The sequence below is a fragment of the Galeopterus variegatus genome, unplaced genomic scaffold (assembly GCF_000696425.1).
Source record: "Galeopterus variegatus unplaced genomic scaffold, G_variegatus-3.0.2 Scaffold1227, whole genome shotgun sequence".
NCBI lineage: Eukaryota > Metazoa > Chordata > Mammalia > Dermoptera > Cynocephalidae > Galeopterus > Galeopterus variegatus.
Genome location: NW_007727338.1, coordinates 280,342 through 299,655, shown reverse-complemented (window position 1 = coordinate 299,655; position 19,314 = coordinate 280,342). Strand labels below are relative to the sequence as shown.

General features: G+C 45.8%; 1 protein-coding gene across 2 annotated transcripts in view; it reads right to left on the bottom strand.

Moving 5' to 3' along the window:
- APCDD1 (adenomatosis polyposis coli down-regulated 1) overlaps positions 1 to 19,308 on the bottom strand; it is a 29,833-nt gene extending 10,525 nt beyond the window's left edge. The window contains exons 1-4 of one of the 2 annotated variants that reach the window (XM_008575723.1): positions 19,207 to 19,274; positions 7,643 to 7,729; positions 6,852 to 7,035; positions 3,503 to 4,034 (exon numbers count right to left, since the gene is read on the bottom strand). In XM_008575723.1, coding sequence (XP_008573945.1) covers positions 3,503 to 4,034; positions 6,852 to 6,931 — 612 coding nt within the window. In that variant the 5' untranslated portion in view covers positions 6,932 to 7,035; positions 7,643 to 7,729; positions 19,207 to 19,274. Of the gene's footprint in view, positions 1 to 3,502; positions 4,035 to 6,851; positions 7,036 to 7,642; positions 7,730 to 19,206 lie in introns of both variants that reach the window. The other variant, XM_008575722.1, reaches the window with a different exon arrangement.
- Positions 19,309 to 19,314: the final 6 nt, after the last annotated feature.

Here is a 19,314-nt window from a genome sequence, read left to right as displayed (position 1 = left end):
GCACACTGCAGGCCAAAAGGTACAGGGCGAAGGACGACAAGAGAAGAATGGCCCCTTTCAGTTCCAGAGCCACGCAGCCTCCGACGAGCCCCCGCCACCCTGGCTGGGCAGCTGCGCAGGCTGCGGAAGCCTGGGTCCTCCTCCCGGCTGCCGTCCTCTCCATCTGCGGCCACAGCAGTCCTCTGCGCCTCACTGTCCTAGCCGGGCTTTTTCTTTTTTCTTTTTTTTTAAATTTTAATTTTGTATGGTGACTGTGTTTAAATAATAAAGAGCATGGTGCAAACTGCGAAAGGCATGAGAGTGAGCCTCTGTCCGACCCTCCCCAGCTGTCCAGTTCCCTTCCTCAAAGGCAATCACTGCTGACTTCCCTAGGTGCCCTTCCAGATATACTCAATTCCTTTGCAAGCCCTTCCAGAAATACTCAATTCCTTTGCAAGCCTATCTTTTTCTTCATCTTTTATTATTAGTTTTATGCAAATGGTATATTATTCACGCTATTCTGTACCTTAAAAAAAAAATAACAGTATGTCCTGGATCATACCTAAGGTCCTAAAGTTCTTCTCACCCTTAGCTTTTGTGGGAAAAGGCCTAGTGTTCAAAGAGTCTACTTCTTAGTCTCAGTAAATGTTCCCACACCGCCCTAGCAGAGAGGGAGGAGAAAATGAGAGTAAGCGTTTTGAGGTCAGGCATTGTGAAGCCCGCCGACGTCCCCGGTCAATGTCGTTCTCCTTCCTCCATGAGCCAACAGCCCAGAAGTGCTTCTTACTGCAGGCCAGTGGGAACTTAGGCAAGGAGACTCTCCAGATGCCAGCTAGCACATGAACCCATTGATTCTTATATTCTTCCCATTTTATATATATAAAAAAAACAAAAAAAAAACAACTAAGGCTCCCAGAGGTCAGATGGCTACCAACACCCTACAGCTGGTTATGGCAGAACTGAATTCCACACTGGGCTACCATTTCCAAAGTCTGTGTTCTTGCCAATTTATCCAGACAGTGTTAGGGAAAAAAAAACTCTCTTAAGTTTTGTTTATAAAAACTCTAAACAGGTAGGCTTTACAACTGCCATCCTTAATTCCCATGCCAATATTTAATAGCTCCCACTTTCAAGACATTTTCCCTCCAGGAGCCACAGTGTGTGCTCTTCCAACAGACAGGCTGTTTAGGGAGGGACACTGAGCAGAATGAAGTCCCTCGCCTGGACCAGGGAGTGGGTGGGAGGGAATGCACCGGAGCCACGGGCCTAGGGATGCTGCTTTGCCAATTTAGAGCCCCTGTGAGGGGCCTCCCTGCTGGAAGAACGACAGTGAGCTGAGGGGAAGAGACAGGTAGGAAGAAAGAGGTGGTGATGGTTAATCGTCTTTCTATATATACCAAAAAGAGCTCACAGAGACCACGCAGGTGCATGCAGGTGAGGAAAGGGAGCCTGAACCTGAGTCAGTGCAAATGATCAGCTCAAGGCCAGGGACAGAGCAGACGTCCCCCGGTCACTGGGCTGGCTCTGGCCCCAGCAAGTTCCCTGGCGCACCTTCCTCCTCTGGGAGCCATTCAGTCTCCTCACTCAGACCCCTGATGCACCTTTTTGGCTGTTTTTCTGCTCATTAGTGTCTCTGCTGGAGGGGAGCAGGGGATGAAAAGGCTGTGCCTGCTTAGCAGCTCTTCACAAAGGTTGGGGTGAGTTGGGGGATGCTCTTGGCTAACGTGAGGTTTCTGGATTATCTGTGGATCATTTTCATTCAAGCCATTTGTACCTCCCATTACCGAGATCATTTGAAAGTTGGCCAGACTGTACTCAGAGGAAGCCAAAAGTAGGAATGAAAATCTCCTTTCTCTATCACCATCTCAAACCAGAGATTCCAAGGGAAGTGCTATGTAGCTTCAGTGTTCAACGCTGACACTGGAGAATGCTACCACCTGGAATGGTCCCAAAATGGAATTGGAAGCCCATTTTTCCTATCTATTTTCCCCAGAGATCCACTGAAGCCAGGCACGGCGCTGGCGAGCAGATTCTCCTCTTCTGCCTCTGCTGGAGAATCAAGTCATTGAAGGGGCAGAGCTTCTAAGAGAACATCTGGGGTCACAGACAGCTGCCGCGAGAAGACGGGCCCCAGAGGCGGCCCCTCCCTCCTGCTCTAGCTCATCTCGCCTCTTCTGCACATTGGAAACTTACAAGGCAGAACAGAGTAGACCTGCCTCCTATTCTGTGTTGGACCAACCCCCAGAGCACTCAGTCCTGCTGGCAATGTGCCCAAGCATAGCACAGGGAGCGGCAGGGAGCCCGGGTCTGAGGGCACTGGTCCCTCGGTGGGACTGTCTTCACACGGGACGCAGCCCTGCTGAGATGCATCCAGAGGAAGCAGCTTCTGCCAACGGGCTTGCTCAGCAGATCCTCCAGTTATAATAAAGGCTACTCTCATTACCTGCGTCTTCGGAAGAGGAAGTATTGTGACATCTCGATTAGTTATGAATAAGCTCAAGGACTACTAAGAAAGAAGAACATTTTTAAAAAAACAAATAAATTGCCAAACAAGAGCCAAACAGGGTCTGCAATGGGAGGGCCACTCTTCCAGAGCATTGCACACAGCAGACCGGGAGGGCAGGGGACACTCCTTGCCCTGGCTGACTAGAGCCCAGCGCCCCTCCCAGCCTCGACTGCACACACTCCTGCGCTGGGAACGGCTGAGTTACGGACTGACATGTATTCTGAGCTTGTGGGAGGGAAATGCCTGGTGAATTCCAAGTGTCACTGCTGGAACATCAGTCACGAAACGAATATTACAAGGACTCAATTGCTCCCTGCCTTCCTCACTCCTCTCTTCTGATCACAGTCACTTTACATTTTGGTTAGCAAAACAGAAAGAACATGATTTCTGGAGAAAAGAGCTTCAAGTTCAAGTTCAGCACTGAAACTCACTAACCCCATGACCTTGGGCAGCAGCCCTAACCCCTCGGACCTCAGCTGCCTCCTTCTGCCTCAGAGGGTCGCTGTGGACAGGAAGTAGTCTGTGATGTCCGCAGCCCTGGGCAAACCACCCTCAGCTTCCCCTTTCTGTCCCTCTCCCTCCTGCAGGGCTGGGGTCACTGCTATCACTTGGTGTCTTTTCCAAATGTGGGGCAACATCTCCACATTTCCTTCATGCTTCCCTCTTAGAGGCACAAAGAGGTTCCTAGGAAATCAGAGCTGAAAGGAGCCCTAGAAATGTCTAGGACAATCACCCCACACCACCACCCACTTCAGAGAGGAAAACCAAGGCCCCAGATCACAGAGCAAGTCGGCGGTAGACGCAGCTCTCCTGACCAGCTACACGTCCCGCCCGGCCTCCCACATCTCCTCTCACTCACAGCAGCCCCATTATGGCCTGCCCCTCTGCAACGCAGAATCCTCCCCCTTTCACGGGTCCCCTCAGACCTCTGCGAAGTACCTTTACAAATGATCACCCATTTTACTTAACAAAGAGGAGACCAAAGGGTTCTGGGGGGCAGTCAGCTGAAACGTGTACCTTGGCACTTTGCAGGGGGGGCTGGTAACTGGATGGCCGGTAAAACATCCTCTGGCTGGCATCAGTGTGAATGTCACCGAGGAAGAGCTCCTCAACAAGGTGGTCCAGGTTGTGGTGCAGATACTGCTTCTCCACCCGGATGAGCTGAAGCTCGTGCATGGCAAAGTTCACGGCCTTGGTGCACTCACAGCCACCCTCCTCCCGCCACAGGTCGTAGGCCACATCCTGTGCCCAGGCATCCCCAGCTGCCAGGAAACCCGGGCATGTGTGGTTCACCAGCTGGCTGAGCTTCTCAGCCACCGCCTCCGTGTGGCAGATGACCTGGACATTGTGCAGCTGGTAGTCGGCTTCTGTGCCCCCTCGAATGATCCAGGACGCTTGGCGGAGGCGGATCTTGCCCCGGATGATGAGGGTGTAGGTGGGACTGGTGCAGCGGTTGCTGCCATAGTAGAACTGGTAGGCCTTGAAGGTGTTATTGTGGTAGAATCTGTAGGACCTTGTGATGAACTCTGGGCCTGACCTTACCTCACAGCTGAAAAAGAGAAGGGGAAAGAGAGACCTTTTTAAGCCCAAAGCCATGAGGAAGAGATTAATGATGGTGGAAACAAATTAGAGTAGTAATAACAAAATGCTTGCTACAGGCCAGGTGCTGTTCTAAGCCCTCTACTCATTGAATCCTCACAACTCTAAGTTAGGTATATGATCACCCACATTTTACAGATGGGGAAACCCAAGCACAAGGTTAGGTCACATGCTCAAGGTCACCTAACCAGCAAGTATGAGAGCCAGATTGTGAATCCAGGCAGCCTGGCTCCAGTGGTATGTTTCCAGTCACCTGACACCAGAAAGCCTTTCACTCATCGTGTGAACAGGCCAGGACAGCAGACATGCCATCCTCAGTTTCACCTGTGGGCCTAGCTCACATAGAAATTTCTTTCTTTCTCGATAAGAAAGAAGAGTGTAGTACTGACCTACCAAAGAAGTTCCCTTATGCTAATTCAAAAACAGGTGATTTCCTGACACTTGCATTTTATGGACCTTGTCTAGGGCAGGCAGGTGTAAGATGCCCATCACCCTGAAATGGATCTAGTCTCAAGGAGGCGTCACCTCGTGGCAAATGGATATTTGCCCTCCCGTGCATTCAAAATTAATTATCCCTTTAGCAGAGAAATAAAGGAGCAATTAAGTAAAAGCAGAGCTAACACAACAACAGAAAGAAGGGTTCCTTTTGTTTGCGCAGGATGACAACGAGAAAATGTCCTTTGCCATTGCATTCGGTAAGTGCTAGTTTCCTAAGCCAGAAACACTTAGGCTGAATCATCAGAGCATGAAATGGGTGGGCTCTCACGCTGCTGTAACTGTCATGGACTCAACCTACACAGCAGAGCCTGTGGCATGGAAGGGGCAGCTCTTGAAGCATTTGTTAGGTCCTCACCTCAGTTACGTCACGACTCCGCCCCTCAGTTTCTGGCCTTCTAACTCTCCCCATCCACAACGTTAACAGAGCATCTGCCTGAGCTGACACAACACGGCCAAACCAAGCAGTCAGGCACACAGGTGGTTCTTAAACTTGCTAACATTCTAACTTTTTAGTTAACGTATTGGTGAAAGATAAACGCTATTTAGAAGCGGGTACCTTTTGCTATGTAAAGTTTGGCCACTGATGTCGAATACTTTCAGCATCCGTAATCTGAGAAAAAGGAGGGAGAGGATACCCCAAGATGTCTCCCCCAGGGTAAGAGAAGTTTAGTGAAAGCAGTGACTAGTGTCACTTGAGGGTAGAAAGAAGTTCCATTATTTCAAATCTTAGTTACTAAGCACCAACCATCTGCTGGTTCTCCTTCCCAAGCACAGTGGATCTCAGGGCCGCCCGTCTCTCCATCACCCCTGCCACTCCACGTGCCTGAGCCTCCAATGGCTCCAGTCCAAACTACCGCAATAGCCTCTAACTGCTCAGCCCCACATCACGTTTGCACACAGCAGCCAGGCTGCCCTTTAATAATGCTGAATCATATTTTCAGCACGGCCCCTAAGATGACTTTCCAGTTCTCTTAGATTAGGAGGAGTCCTGGTCTGCAAGGGACCCTCGAACTGGCCCGCCCTCCTCTGCAGCCTCTTCTGGGGCTGTTCCCTGCTGGTTTACTACGCCCTGGCCACACAGCTCTTGGTCAGGTGGTCCTCCAATCTAGCCAGGCTCTCCCTACCCTGCATGTGGCCTGGCCTTTGCTGGTCTTCTTGGTAGAAAGCTCTTCCCGCTGTCTTTGCACAACCAATCGTGTCTCAGCTCAAGGGGCCCCTTCTTGGGCAGACTTTCTGGACCCCTTCCTGATTCTAAAATAGAGCCCCCTGGTACTCTCTTTCAACACCTATTGCCCCATCCTCCTTTTTACAATACTTCTGTGTTATTTGTAAAATCCCTGAAGGTAGGGACCGTATCTGTTTTGTTCACTGCTATATACATAAAATCTAGAATAGTGCTTGGACACAGTAGGCATTCAGTAAATATTTATTATTGAATAGCATGATAAATAATTTTAAAGCACATAGCATTAAGGTTGTTTATGCAATTTTATCATGCAGTTATTTTGAGAGACCCCATTTAAGAAAAAAATTGAGGCTTCATCATCTTATGAAATTTCTTCTTTGTCTTCTCCATATTCATTTGATCCCTCCCCAAGGTACCCAGAGGCTGCTCTCCATATCCCAGGAATAGTACACAGGGAGAAGTGATCAGATCCCACAGTTAGTCTTGTTAATTCTCAACAATTTAATGGGTAGAAAAAAAATCACAGATCTGCCTCTAGGCTATTTTTAAAAGCTCTAATGGAAGATAAGCCAGAGCTCAAACTGGGATAAATCTCAGCTTCACAACATGGAAAAGTATCCAAGAACTATGCCCTGGCTAGTAGAGCTAGCTTTTAACTTACTCTTAGAACCCTGAAGCCATATATTAAATTACCAGAATATGGCTAGAATATTTAGACCATAAGAAGCTTGCAAGTCATGTTTCAGAGTTGGTGAAACACAGACTCTTAATTTCACTTGCTAATGGTTTCTTTTTATACACAAGTGGTCCCACAGAGTTCAGTAAACAAGGATCTATTCACTCATACTGTGTGCCGGACAGTGGTACAATATAATCTCTGCTTTAGCATACGATTTCTACAGTACTTAGCTCTGTTTAATAATTTCAAAGATTTGCTTGGTTCTTAGTTAGAACTTAGACAACACCTAAATCACTGAGATTATATAAAGTCTCTGTGCATATGAGGAACCATTAAGAAGGGTCTTCTGTAGACGTGTGCTCTCTGGCACCACCCGGGCCCCACTCCACCCTGGATGCTCTTACCCTGTGGACACCCAGTGGCCCTCAATCGTAGGCGGCATCTGCACGGTGATCCGTGCTCCATTGTGGAGATGTTTGAGCATGTGATGGCACTGGGATTCCTTGAAAGCCCTCCAGGCACTTTTCTCTAAGGACCTAGGATGGGATCTGCTGTCTGGATGAAGGAAGGCAGAACCCTCTCCCAGCCCTGAAAAAGAAGAGTGGAAAGTTAGCCAAAAGGAGAACTAGCAGCAGACGTGAACCAGGCCAAGCAACTGCCTCGGCAGCACGGAGCAGCCGCAGGTGGGAGATGCACGCTCAGTTGACCAGGTCTTATCACTGTGCTTGCTCTCTGAGGATGCACATTCCAGAGTGGGGCTGTCCTTGGGGCTCATTTTCCAGGTGAGAAATTGAAGTCCACATAGATAATGTGCATGACTCACTTGAGGTCACTTGGCTGGTTCCTGGCAAAGCCAGAGCTCAAATCCATGCATCTTGCAAACCTAAGGCTGTGCATCTAAGTATATAACTGTGGTATAGGCAAGTAAATGTAGCGGGTTGTAGAAGAGAGAAATGGACACATTCTAGAGTCATTAAAGAGGAGACGAAGTTGAAGGGAGAGGTGAGAGAGGGGTCATCAGGAAGGGTGGATGTACATGCACAGTGACACATTTAGGTAAGGCAGGGAAAGAGCAAGGAGACCGGCCTCAGTGAAAACGCAGCCTGTGCAGAGATGGAAGGGGAAAGGTCCAGGGAACAGCTCAGAAGACTCCAGCTGGGATCTGCTCCCTGGCCAGGCTCCCACCTGCGCTCACCAAGTCATGCACCTTCTGGTTCTCTTGGTCTCAAGTGGATGCCCTCTCCAGGGCTGCTCACCACAGGGGTGAGAGCCATACTTCCTCCTACAAGAGGAAATGGTGTGAACTTTCCCCCAGGTATCTTCTAAGTCTAGCTCCTCACCCCCACAAAGCCAGAAACAAGCTCAACAGATGATATAGAGTTTTTAATAAAGAACAATTTTAAGAAGATTGCACATTTTATTTCTCAGGAATAAGGAAATACTAGGACTAAGTTTATCTTCAGTACAAGTAGTTTAGGTTGGCCAAAATTTACCCATGCAAAACTTCCACCAGCCTAATAAAGCAATGAAAACAAGTGGAGCTATAATCTGAAAGCTCACTGTCTTCTTTGAGACTCACTCCTGAAGTGCTTAACAAATCAATAGGTCTTTACAGTGATCCTACTATGTATTTAGCACCGTGTTAACAAAAAACACTAGTTAGACAAATGTACAGAAATTTTTTTAAAAAGTCAAAATACATAAAACACACCTGCTAGAATGCTACTTATGCTTATGAGGAGGCAATTATGTATATTTTTAGTCAATACCTAAATAACTTCATAGTTTATGAGAGACATAAAAACTTCATATAACTTCACGGCTTATGAGAGAGTATTTGAACATGAAAAGTTAGATCCAGAACATAGTGACTTACAGCAACATGATAAAAATCTACCTGGATATACCTAGACTTGAAGATGGATAACATTAAGAAATCTATAAATTATTCAGACACTTGCCATCATGTGGCCAAAACATTCAGACGACTGAACTAATTTTTGATGGAAAGTCCTGGCATTGAGTGGTCTTGGTGTACGTGAGCTCTCAGGCTTCTCTTCTGAGTGAGACACTGGCCTCGGGATGGAACAACAGTTTCTGATCTCGCAGATCTCACATGCAATCAAGGGCAATGAGGCAAAGATACCCATGTGTATTACTCAACTAAATGAAAATTGTGAAAAGATGATTGTGCCATGTTCAAATTAAATGTAACTTCACCACCAGCCCCATTTAGGCAAGTCCACTGATTCTGGGCTCAGCTAGAAGGAGGGAAACACTAAAAATGAGAAGGCTCTGCTTAGTGGTGTCACGCCTCATGGTTGTGGGTATTCAGCAAGGCCTCCCTTCCTGCGGCCTCGCTTTCTACCAAGGGAAAGCATTTCCTCTGGAGCAGCACCCTGGGGTGGCCCTGTCCCTCATCCAGCCTCCCCAGGGGAAGGGGCACAAGCGTAGGAGGAAGCAAGCAGGCTTGACCAGGCCATCTTTCTCCTTCTCTTTTCAAAACCAGCCTGTTGACAAACTATGTGCATTTGATCAGCTCCGCCCATGCAGCAAGGACCCTGCCCCTTCAGTTGCTCAGCTGTGGCACTGGGCCAGGCGGAAAACATGAAAAATTCAGGGTGAACCATTAGCGATCCTGACATGGGCACCATCTGCACTGTGTCTTCTGCTCCAGTGTTTATCACTATTGTAACATTGTCATCCCCACTGGTCTGACACCGTGTTGATCTCTTAGCTACTTCTGAACTACAGTAAGGGAGAGGGCACTATTCATCATACTTCTGCCAACCCCAGTAGTTATAATCATCTTGATTACAGTAGGCATTTCCTCAGCTTCCCTGTTAGGCGAGCAAGGAATGAAATGTAGGACAGCATGCTGTCTAGTGGGCCAGTGGTGTGATCAATTACAATGTGGCTAACTTAAAATAGATTTTAATTACAGTCACAAGTCATTGGGAGTTGGGGAATATTCTGCTTCAAATATGACATGAAGCATTCAGTAAAGATGACATCATCTCACTGTCAACCAAGCTGCATTCTAAAACCTGATTTGTAAACCCCCTTACACTCTGCAAATGTTTTCCCATAAAGATAACAAAAGCCAGGAGTGGAGTGAATATTGGTGAAATCTCCAAAGTTAGGCTGCCTGGGTTTGAAACTGGATCTGCCACTTAAAGGATTTCATTGAATCCGAGACTTCAATGATTGTTAAGATGCATCACTATTTTATAATCAGTGAAAAGAATGCTTGCATTTAAAGGATGACACATGCCTTCACAACAGCCCTGGGGTGCCCATGGATCACACAAGGCAGCCTCCAATGGCTTTGACATTTCTTTTATCTATTCAAAGAGATCTGGTAATTTCTCTTGCCTTCAGTGGCTTTGCTTCATGTGTGACAGGTTATCCATTCGCTCTGCAAGAATCTCAGTAACAAGACACAAACATGGCCTCATCTTTTTGCAGGTATCCTCCTTTCCAAGTAATTGATTGATGCTGTGTGAGAAAATATGGAATTGGGGTTATTCTTCCAGTGATAAATGTTTGCTTCCCTAATGTCAAATTAAAACTCCACTGCTCTGTTAACAAGGTCTGATTTTCACAGTGGTTTTTCTTTTCATTGCTGAGAGGGTAATTATAAGTGAGTTATGGAGAAAAACCAAGCGTGCCGACTCAAATGTTTACTCTCTCAATTTTCAAGCCAGCTATTTGCAATGAAGCTCAAGATACAGAGTACCAAGGAAGTGACATGAGGACAACAGGAGCGTCTGAGTCCAGCTTCACATAGGCAAAGGCAATGTCACACCTCGTGACTGCTGCCTGCAGGCCAACAGGGACTGCAGTTCCCATCAACCCTGAGATGCACAGCCCACCCACTGAAAGATCTGAACGTGGGGAAAAAAATGGGTGTCTTGCAAATGATGAAATACGCTATTAGCAGTGTGACCTCACACACTTTACTTGACATCTGCAAGCTCCCGTCTACTCGTCTGTCATGAGAGAGCAACGAAATCATCCACATCTTCAGGTTGGTCTCAGTTTAGCACATGCCTTTCGTTCAGTGCTGGCTTAGGCTCTTAGACCACCCTCAAAAAGTCCCTCCTAACAAAAGTTAAAATAACAAAAAGTCATCCAGAGCCAGGCTCACTCTGAGCTCTGAGGACAAGACACAGGGGCTACTAGGCAAAGTTAAATAACAACATAGAAGACAGTGGGACAAAAGAGCCAGGCTCTGCGGTTATTGACAAGTTCTACTCAGCTCAACAAAGAGCTATTATTACTTTGTATATTTTAGGAGTGGAAGTATAAAGACAAAGACAAGTTTCTTGGATGCTGAAGATCTTAAAGTCTCTCTGGCCTGGATGTCAAAGCACAAGGGTAGAGATGGAGAAGGAAGCTGGGGAGTTCAAAGGCAGAGGAATTGGGAGTGGTGGTTAGCATTTGTATGGGTCATTCATAAGGCCAGCCCCACAGGGAAGGGGCCTACTGTTATGCTTTTTAACCAGTGGTGGAAGAAATAAAATCCAAGAACCGCCAAGATCATATCATTGGAAAGCAGGCAAAAGCTCACATTAAATTGCCCAGGATTTCTAGAGACAAGAATCCATTTCACTATTGCTCTTATTTGGCAATAAGCAAAGCTCAGGACACTGGTGAGCCTGTGAGAGCAGCAAGAGCATCCAGGGAACGGCCAGATGGAGAACAGGACAGGTGGCACAGTCCACCCAGGCAGGGTGGTTTAGATCTCACAGTCTAGGGGACACTGTATTTTTAGGCTGGAAAAATTGGGTTGGTATTTATTCCCTTGTTATCTTTGCTCTTTGAAGCACTCACCACCTCCATTATGCTCGAGGAGAAACATTAAATGGTCCAGTGAAAGGAGGTGCTGCGAGGCAGGAGAACCATCTGTCAGGTCTTTGGTCAACCACGGCCAGTGGTCCCCAACATTTACTTGGTTCGTCTGATGTGGAAAATGTGGATGGCCTTCTCAGGAGTGCTACTTCTATTAAAGGGCTGGAATTAAAAAGTCATTGTGAAGCACCAATTCCAGCTGCAGGAGAGGCCAAGTATAACAGCTATATCCTTATTCCCAAGGCTTCCTTCTCAAGGATCAACCACGGTGTGCCCTCCCAGGAGGCAGGCCTTAGACTTCTGGTCAACCCAGGGAACCCCATGTTTGCTGCCTTGCCTAGAGTATGCCAATTTCAAATTTGGGCCTGGAACTAGCAAGTCACTCATCCAAATAATCAGTAAGGCTCCGAGGGGCCACTAGGCACATCAGTGACAAACATTATGCTCCCAGGAGTCTCAGATGGGCAAGAATGGGCCTGCAGAGGGCTCGTGAGCACAGAGGGAGCAGGCTCTGAGCTCCTCTTTGGGGGTCCACAGAGGGGCATCTATGCCTTGAAGCTGAACAGAATGGTCCGGGCAGAGTACACAGCACATTCAAACAGTAGAGGTAGGAGTGAGAGACTCGTGTGGGAAGGGCTGGGAAAAGTCCAGGACGCGGGGCAGGAGGGAGGTGGGGCCATGGTCGTGAGGGCCATGAACATAGATCATACCGAGGGCAGGTTTGACTGGAAAAGAGAAGAGGCACCATCAAAAGATTGCAATGCAATGGCATGAGAATTCCTTTTCGTTATTTTGGAGGGACGTGGGGCACACGTTAGAAGCAGGAAGATCAATTATGAGGCTACTGCAATGGTTCAATCTTGTGTCATTTTTTGCCTGAATAAATGTGAAAGATTAGAGAAGGGAACTGCTTTCAACAAACAGCAGTCCACCTTTTTCTGCAGTCTTGGAGAGGTATTGACTGTCTTTTACATCCTGTGGGGGGAAGCGTTACCAAGAAGTTATATTTAAGAAAGAAAGGAAGGAAAGAAGAAGGAAGAGACAGAGGGAGGAAGAAAGGAAGGAAGGAAGCTATATGAAGTTAGCATCACATCTGAAAAGGAACTTTTGTAAAATATTTGCGTCCTACCTTAACATATCTTAAACTGAATAAATCAATCAGCCTGGTGCTCAGCAATGCAGAACTCAGGATGGCAGCTAACAGTAATAATCATTCCTGACTGAGTATACCTATTATTTATAATAATAATTGTGCTTATTATATACAATAATTTAAAAAACCGTCTACTTAATTGGATTATTTGTGTAATTGGAAGTATTGGTTGATCACAATATTTGGTTATTGAAACCTCTGCCATTGTGTGTTGAATGCAGTTGACATTATGATCTTTGTCTGATGATTTAGGTTCTTTAAGGGCTCAAGGTCATTATTAGGAACTTCAGTGCCTGTAGGATGGTGCTGCGGATAGAGAAGAACAGGTAACAGCCCTGTTTAGGCCATGAAAGTTTCCCCCCTCATTTTACTGATAAGACAAGAATACGAACGCACACACGTGCGTTACACACATAACATCAACATTTTGATCAACCGAAGATTCTAGATGATCTAATTAATTGAGGGGACTAGGTAACAGGCTTCCCAGTCACTAAGATTTTGCTGTAAATGAATTCAGGGAAAAGAGTATTTCAAAGGAGTAAACAAACTGTCAGTAAAAAAAATGTTGGAGGTTTTAGTCTTCAAGGTAGCTTTGGGCAAATCACCTAATATGTGTGTTCCTTTTCCTGTATTAGCCAAAAACTATGATAACTAACACTCTGATAACACTTAGCAATTCATTTTAGCATATTTTCTCTCATTTGATCAAATGCTAGTTACTATTCAGGTGTAGAGACATGCTTCAGTGTGAATGTATGAACAGTCCGTCCGTGGCACCAGCTAGACGGCAAGCTGTCCCAGCACCCCTCCCAGCCCAGGGGAATTCTGAGTGAGGATGTTACCAACATGACTTCACCTCAAACACTGGGAGACCTCGTGGCCTGGGCCTAGATAAAAGAATTATGGCAGAGAAGTACTTTCTTTGGAGTGAATGTGAGAGAAAAGAGTAGACTCTGGAAGGAAATTGTTCACCCGTTGAAAACAAATTAAATCCTGAGAGGTTTAGGGTACAGTTTTATAAATTAGCACTTCCAAAGCACTGAATGAAATCCTGGAGCTCTGGAAGGACGATTCACATGTACGTGTGTGTGTGTGTGTGTGTGTGTGTGTGTGTGTGCACGCGCGCGCGTGCGTGTGCGCACATGCACTAGTAATTTACTCTCAAGGAATAAATTACTCTGCAACAGTAATCCTAAATGACTGTTCAATGAGCTTAACTATAATCATAATAGTCTGCTGTCCAGAAAGTAAAAATTCCCAATAATATCAAATAAAAAAACAGATTTTCCAAATGAAAGGAAGCATAGGGTTGACCAGTTACACAAATGTTTGCATTCTAAATAAAGGCCAATGTGTCCAGATTAACTGTTTAAGTCACTTGAATTCCCCAGATTACGCACAAAGAAAGCATTGCTCAGCGCGGTTTTCACAGGGAGCAAACACAGTACTGATGCAGTCGTCCACAGCAGATCTCATTCCATGGTGCTCTCAGCAAGCAAACCAGTCCATGGAGAGACCACACAGAACCTCTGAAGACAGTGACAGAGGGAAACAGGGCAGTGCCTGCTCACCTTCTGAAAATCAACATCATTCATTCAACAAACGGTTGAGTGCCCACTGGGTGATTGGGTCATCTCTTGGGTGTGGACCATTGTTGACGTATGAAACGAACAATGAAACAAAAGGACAGCACACTCCATGTCTAAGTCCCTGATTTTTCAGTAACATTTAAAAATCTGAATTACTAGATAGACATATCCATTTTTTCACCTGCCTGTCTAGACTGACTGAGAAATCAAAAGTTTCAAACCATTTTACACATAATAAAATTTGTTGGGAAGGAAGGATAATTTTCAAGCACACTTGGGGCTGAACTAATCTTTGATCAGGCTAGTCTCTTTATATGTACTTTAATGCTGTAAGGAAAAACCTTAATTTAAAAAAGGCTGAATAAGTGTAATGTCAAAATATTAATACTGGTTGTCTCTGGGTAAAGGGTTTTGAATGATTCTTTTCTTATTCATTCTGCATGTTTCTGTACTTCATACAATGTGCCATGTATACTTGGATAATCAGAGTGAGAAAAGTATTCTCAAGTTTGAACTGGTGTAACACATAAAATGTGACTGATTAGATTAAATGCAGGTAATTACTTAGCCATGAAATTGCCCTGCCCAATTAAATAAGCAGCAATTACTGTAAATGTGTGCTTTGAAGTGGATAGTGGTAGATAAACTCCAGCAGAGCTTTCCATTTTTTGGAATAAAATCATGTATATATCAGACAGTGCTGGATTTTACTACCACTCAGGTACCTGTGCTTACCAAGTTCTTGCTTTTATTTCCAATTTTGTGTGTGCGTGTGATAAACAAAAGCTGAGAGCTGCTTTCACCAATCTTTAAACCTTCACATCTAAAAGTTTTTTCCCCGTATAAGCAATATAATAAAGCCAAGATTTCAAATTCCTGCTCCATTTAACTTTAGTTGAAAAGAAGTTACTTTTCTATATCACCTTCTTCTAATGCCATGGTCCCTGGGCTAGAACGCTGGGGTGAGCCAGAGATTGCAAAGTTTGCATGTGGTGTCTGCAGCTAACTGCTGCAGCCACACCTGCCCTCTTCATCACTGGTGTGTGTGTTTGTGCGTGTGTGTGTGTGCATGTGGTATGTTTGTGTGTGTGGTGTGCATGGAGTGTGTGCACGTGATATGTTTGTGTGTGGGGGGTGTAGTGGGGGAGTGTCCACAGTTTGTGCAGTGTGTGTGGTGCGCGTGGTGTGTGCACGTGTAGTATGTGTGGTGTATGTGTGTGTCATGTGTGGGCATGTGTATGTGTGTATGGGATTCCCAACAAGGAAAAGAGTGCAGTCAATCACAGTGTGCTATCCTGCCAGCTCCGGAGGTCTAAAATCGGCATTTCTTCCCATCCCTACATATTCTCCAGGAATCCTCAGGACAGGGGGAATGCTCCTTCTCAGCTCCTGTCCCTAGCAAGCAGTGGCCTTCATAAATGAACTTGTTGAATGAATAGCTAGCTGAGTGAATGAAACTGGAAAACCCTTACAGAACAGAATACCCTTAGTAATTTTAGGGTGACACCATCTCTCCTCTCTAACCTAGATACCCATTACAAAACTTTCCAGAATAATTTTATTCCCAAATTGGAGAGAACTAAGCAATGACCTGTACACATAAAATCTTGACACAGGAAGAAGTCATACTTGGATGATGGTGATAGAGTTTTTCCTGAAGTTTTCTCTGCCATCCCTTCAACTCGAGGCATAGTGCACTGAAGGCATGCCCTGCTGTGTACACCTTCAGCTGACATAGACAGTCCCTAGCATACCATTTTCTATTTCTAGTCTTAGAACGTTTCATGCTTCACTTCGATTGATTATATCAAGTTGTCACCAGTCTGTCCCTAAACAGTATGTAATTACACAATCATATCACCCATCTATATTTAGTTCTTTTCTCATTTAGGTGGAAAAAGAACAAACATGGCCATTGTAAAACTCCTTAACTACGTGTTTGAAGCAAGTCAATTTATTTAAATAGAGAATATTTAACATCTGTCTAAGACCCTTGTCCCCTGTTGTGAACAGATGTGTCATGTGTCTTTTCAAGATTTCATTTTCTTTTTATGACTAAAAGGGGAAAAAAGTTCAGAAAAGACAATATTTTCTTAGTTACAAAAACTGTCTTCAGTAAAACAGTATTTCAAAGATTTCTATTTTACCCTCTTTAAATGTTTCCTCACATTTTGTCAGTTAAGCTCTCATTTTAAACTCCACAGTTTTTAGCAGTTTTGACAGAATAAGTCTGAACGAAAGGGAAGAATTGAAAGAGTCTTCACCTCTCAGAAGTCAATGATTTGTACAAAAGCAAACAGCATTTGGGAATAGAATATCTTGTCCAACAGCAGCCCCCAAACTTAAAATCAATCCTTCTACTGGCAAAGAGAATCAGCACTCCCTGTGCATTAAAACACCACCTCAGGGTCCCTTTGAGAACCTGTGTTCCTGGGCTAAGTGATTTTTAGAACTTGACATCTAAAACTTTTGTGCCTTTTCATCCAAGCAGAGAAACTAGTGATAACGGACATCTTCCAGCTGCATACCTTCAGGACATCCAATAGGTTTTATTTGGATTAAGAAATGCAATTGTTTTCAGAATTGAAGGGGAGGAAAGTAAAACTGACACATGTACTTTAAGGCCATCAAATTATGAACCCAGGTCTTGCACTACATTTACAGTTTTGGAAAAACAGCAAAAATAAACAACAGGTTCAAGTCTTGCCAGAGCCTAATTCACTCACCAATAGGATTTAGGGGCGATTTATGACTTGCAATAAATTGAAATAGCAGTAGCCAAAAAACTGAACAAAGACTGGATGCAAGCATAATGGTGTCTACAGCACGGGATCTTCACGAAGGCCATGTGTGCTTTTTAATCTTATTAACCTGACTTGTTGGTGCAACACATAATCTTTGAATGATGTCTGAAACTAAACTCACTCAAGTTTGTCACAAGTACATTCATAACTACAGAATATATGCTTTTACCTATGAAATTGCTACCAGAAATAGACATATAATATCATACAGTTAGCGAAATAAAATGCCCACTATCAGGAAAAAAAAAAAAAAAATTAATCTATTCTAAGAAAAATTCAGGTAATTTCCTTCAGATTTATAATGTCTACTTAAATTTATGATCAAGCTTCATCTGTTACTCTGGAATTCTTAAATGCCTGCAAAACCCTGATCTGTGGAATAGGACATACTCACCAAACAATTCTCTTGGGTTAGGTTGATTAATACCCATGTTTCAATCAATCGAATAAAACTCAGGAGATGGGGGGAAGGAAAGGGAAAATATCCAATTCTTTTCTGGTGCTTCAGCTTACCCTAATTCTGACAAACCTTTCTTAAATCCTGAGGATCTATAACTTGAACAACTATCCCCTCTACTTATTTTCTGCACTGAAGCCCAGCACTCCCTGCTGGATCTAAGAAGATATTTGAGCAACTTTAGTTTTAATAATTTTGTCATTGCAGGTTCATTTTGAAATTGGATAACTGTTTATAGGTTTGTCCACATAATCCAATCCAGCTGTGCAAACCTCCCTTATCTTCTATCCTCCTCATACACATACAGGGTCTGGCTCCACTCTGCTCCCCTTTTGGACCAGACTGCCCTTCCAGTTACTCCCACTCCCACCCCATGCTGTCCCCTTCCCAGTACCACTGGTTCTGGGTAAACACCCAGATCCCAAGGAGTCACCACATACTCCTGACTCAAATTCGGGAGACTGTTAGCTACACTAGACCCTCACTGAGGATATTCTCGGGCTCTTGTTACCTGCCAGCTCTTACCATACCAGCTTGGATTGGCAAGTAGGAAGCATAACTGCATCCCTTACTTCTCAAAAGAGGGAGACAATCTTCAGAGTTGGACCAGGTTGCATCACTCTGGACTGCTTTAGCAGTTTAAAAGGCAATGATTTTACACAAAAAATTCTGTTGATGCCAAATTTTCAAGGAATTTTTCATTTTAAAATCATTTGATCATACTATCTTTTTCTTCAGAGATATTACAACAATTTTTTTAAAGGGGACAATTTTCCCTGTTTCATCTCTCTTTTATTTTTTTTTTCTTCTTGTCTTTGTGGCAGCTGCTGTTTGATCTGCTCATTGGCTCTGATTTGTTTCATGTTTCAGCCAAAGATTAAAACTGCTCTGTAATTCTAAGCAGATGGGCCTAGGAGTCCAACCCTATAATTATACCTTCTCTCTTTTGCCCTCCAACTGCAAGCCTTGCATCCTGACTTAAAATTCCGGGATCGCTGGGGCTCACAGTACACCTTGGCAATCTGGCAGGTCAGGCCCAACCAGACACGTCCACAAGGCCAGTGGAGCTGCGCGAGCCGCCCACCCCCACAGGACTACAAAGAGAGAAGCCAAGCAGCAGCCTTGATCCTCTGGGGGTCCCCAGCCTCACTTTCAGTCCTAGGTACTATGCATTCTGAAGCTAGGGCCAGCTGCAGGTTTGGGTGTCTGTGGTGGGTGCTGTGGAAGGGGAACCACGCAGTCACTCTGCTGAAATGTGAGGTGTCTAACCCGGAGGGACACCTGAATCAGCGCATTGGGTTCTGCCATGGCCCGTCATGGTCACCAACGCCGACCTGCCCCAAACCCGCCCGGTCCACCCCAGTGCAATTCCGTCTTATTTTTCTCAGTGCAATTTCTGGGACCCTTTTAAAGCGCAGATGTTCTCTGGCTAGTGGCTAATTAGAGTCGCTGCGAAAATGCGGCCCGTGAAGCACAGGAAGAGACGATCCAGCAGGAGCCTGAGGGCGACAGGGCGTCAAGGTCGGGAGACCCTTAGGAGACCGGTTTCAATGACCACAACTGGGAAACCGCGCCCGGAGCCCCGCCGCCCCGCCGCCGCCCGCCGGGAGCCCGGGACGCGGACGCCACCGCGAGTCCTCGGACCGCGGCGAGGACTGCTCCTCCCGGGGCGCGCGGCTCCCTCCTCAAGCTCGGACCCCCGCGAGGCCCCGCGCGCGGCCCCTCTGGAGACGGGACCGCGAGCCTGCGACCCGCGACGTCCACGGTTTGAAGACCCAGCCGAGGGGACAGAAGCTCTCCCGCGGACTCGAGGGACGGCTCCGGAAGGCGGAGCGAGGGCCAGAGGTCTGCGCGCCGCCGCCGGGGAGGGCTGGGGCCGGGGAAGTCCTGGGGACTCACCGTGCAGCAGGAGGGCCGGGACCAGGCATCCGAGCATGAGGCGGCACGGCCGGGACATTCCGGCGCTCCTCGGGCCGTCCGCGCGCCGTCCTCTGATCGGGGGCCGCA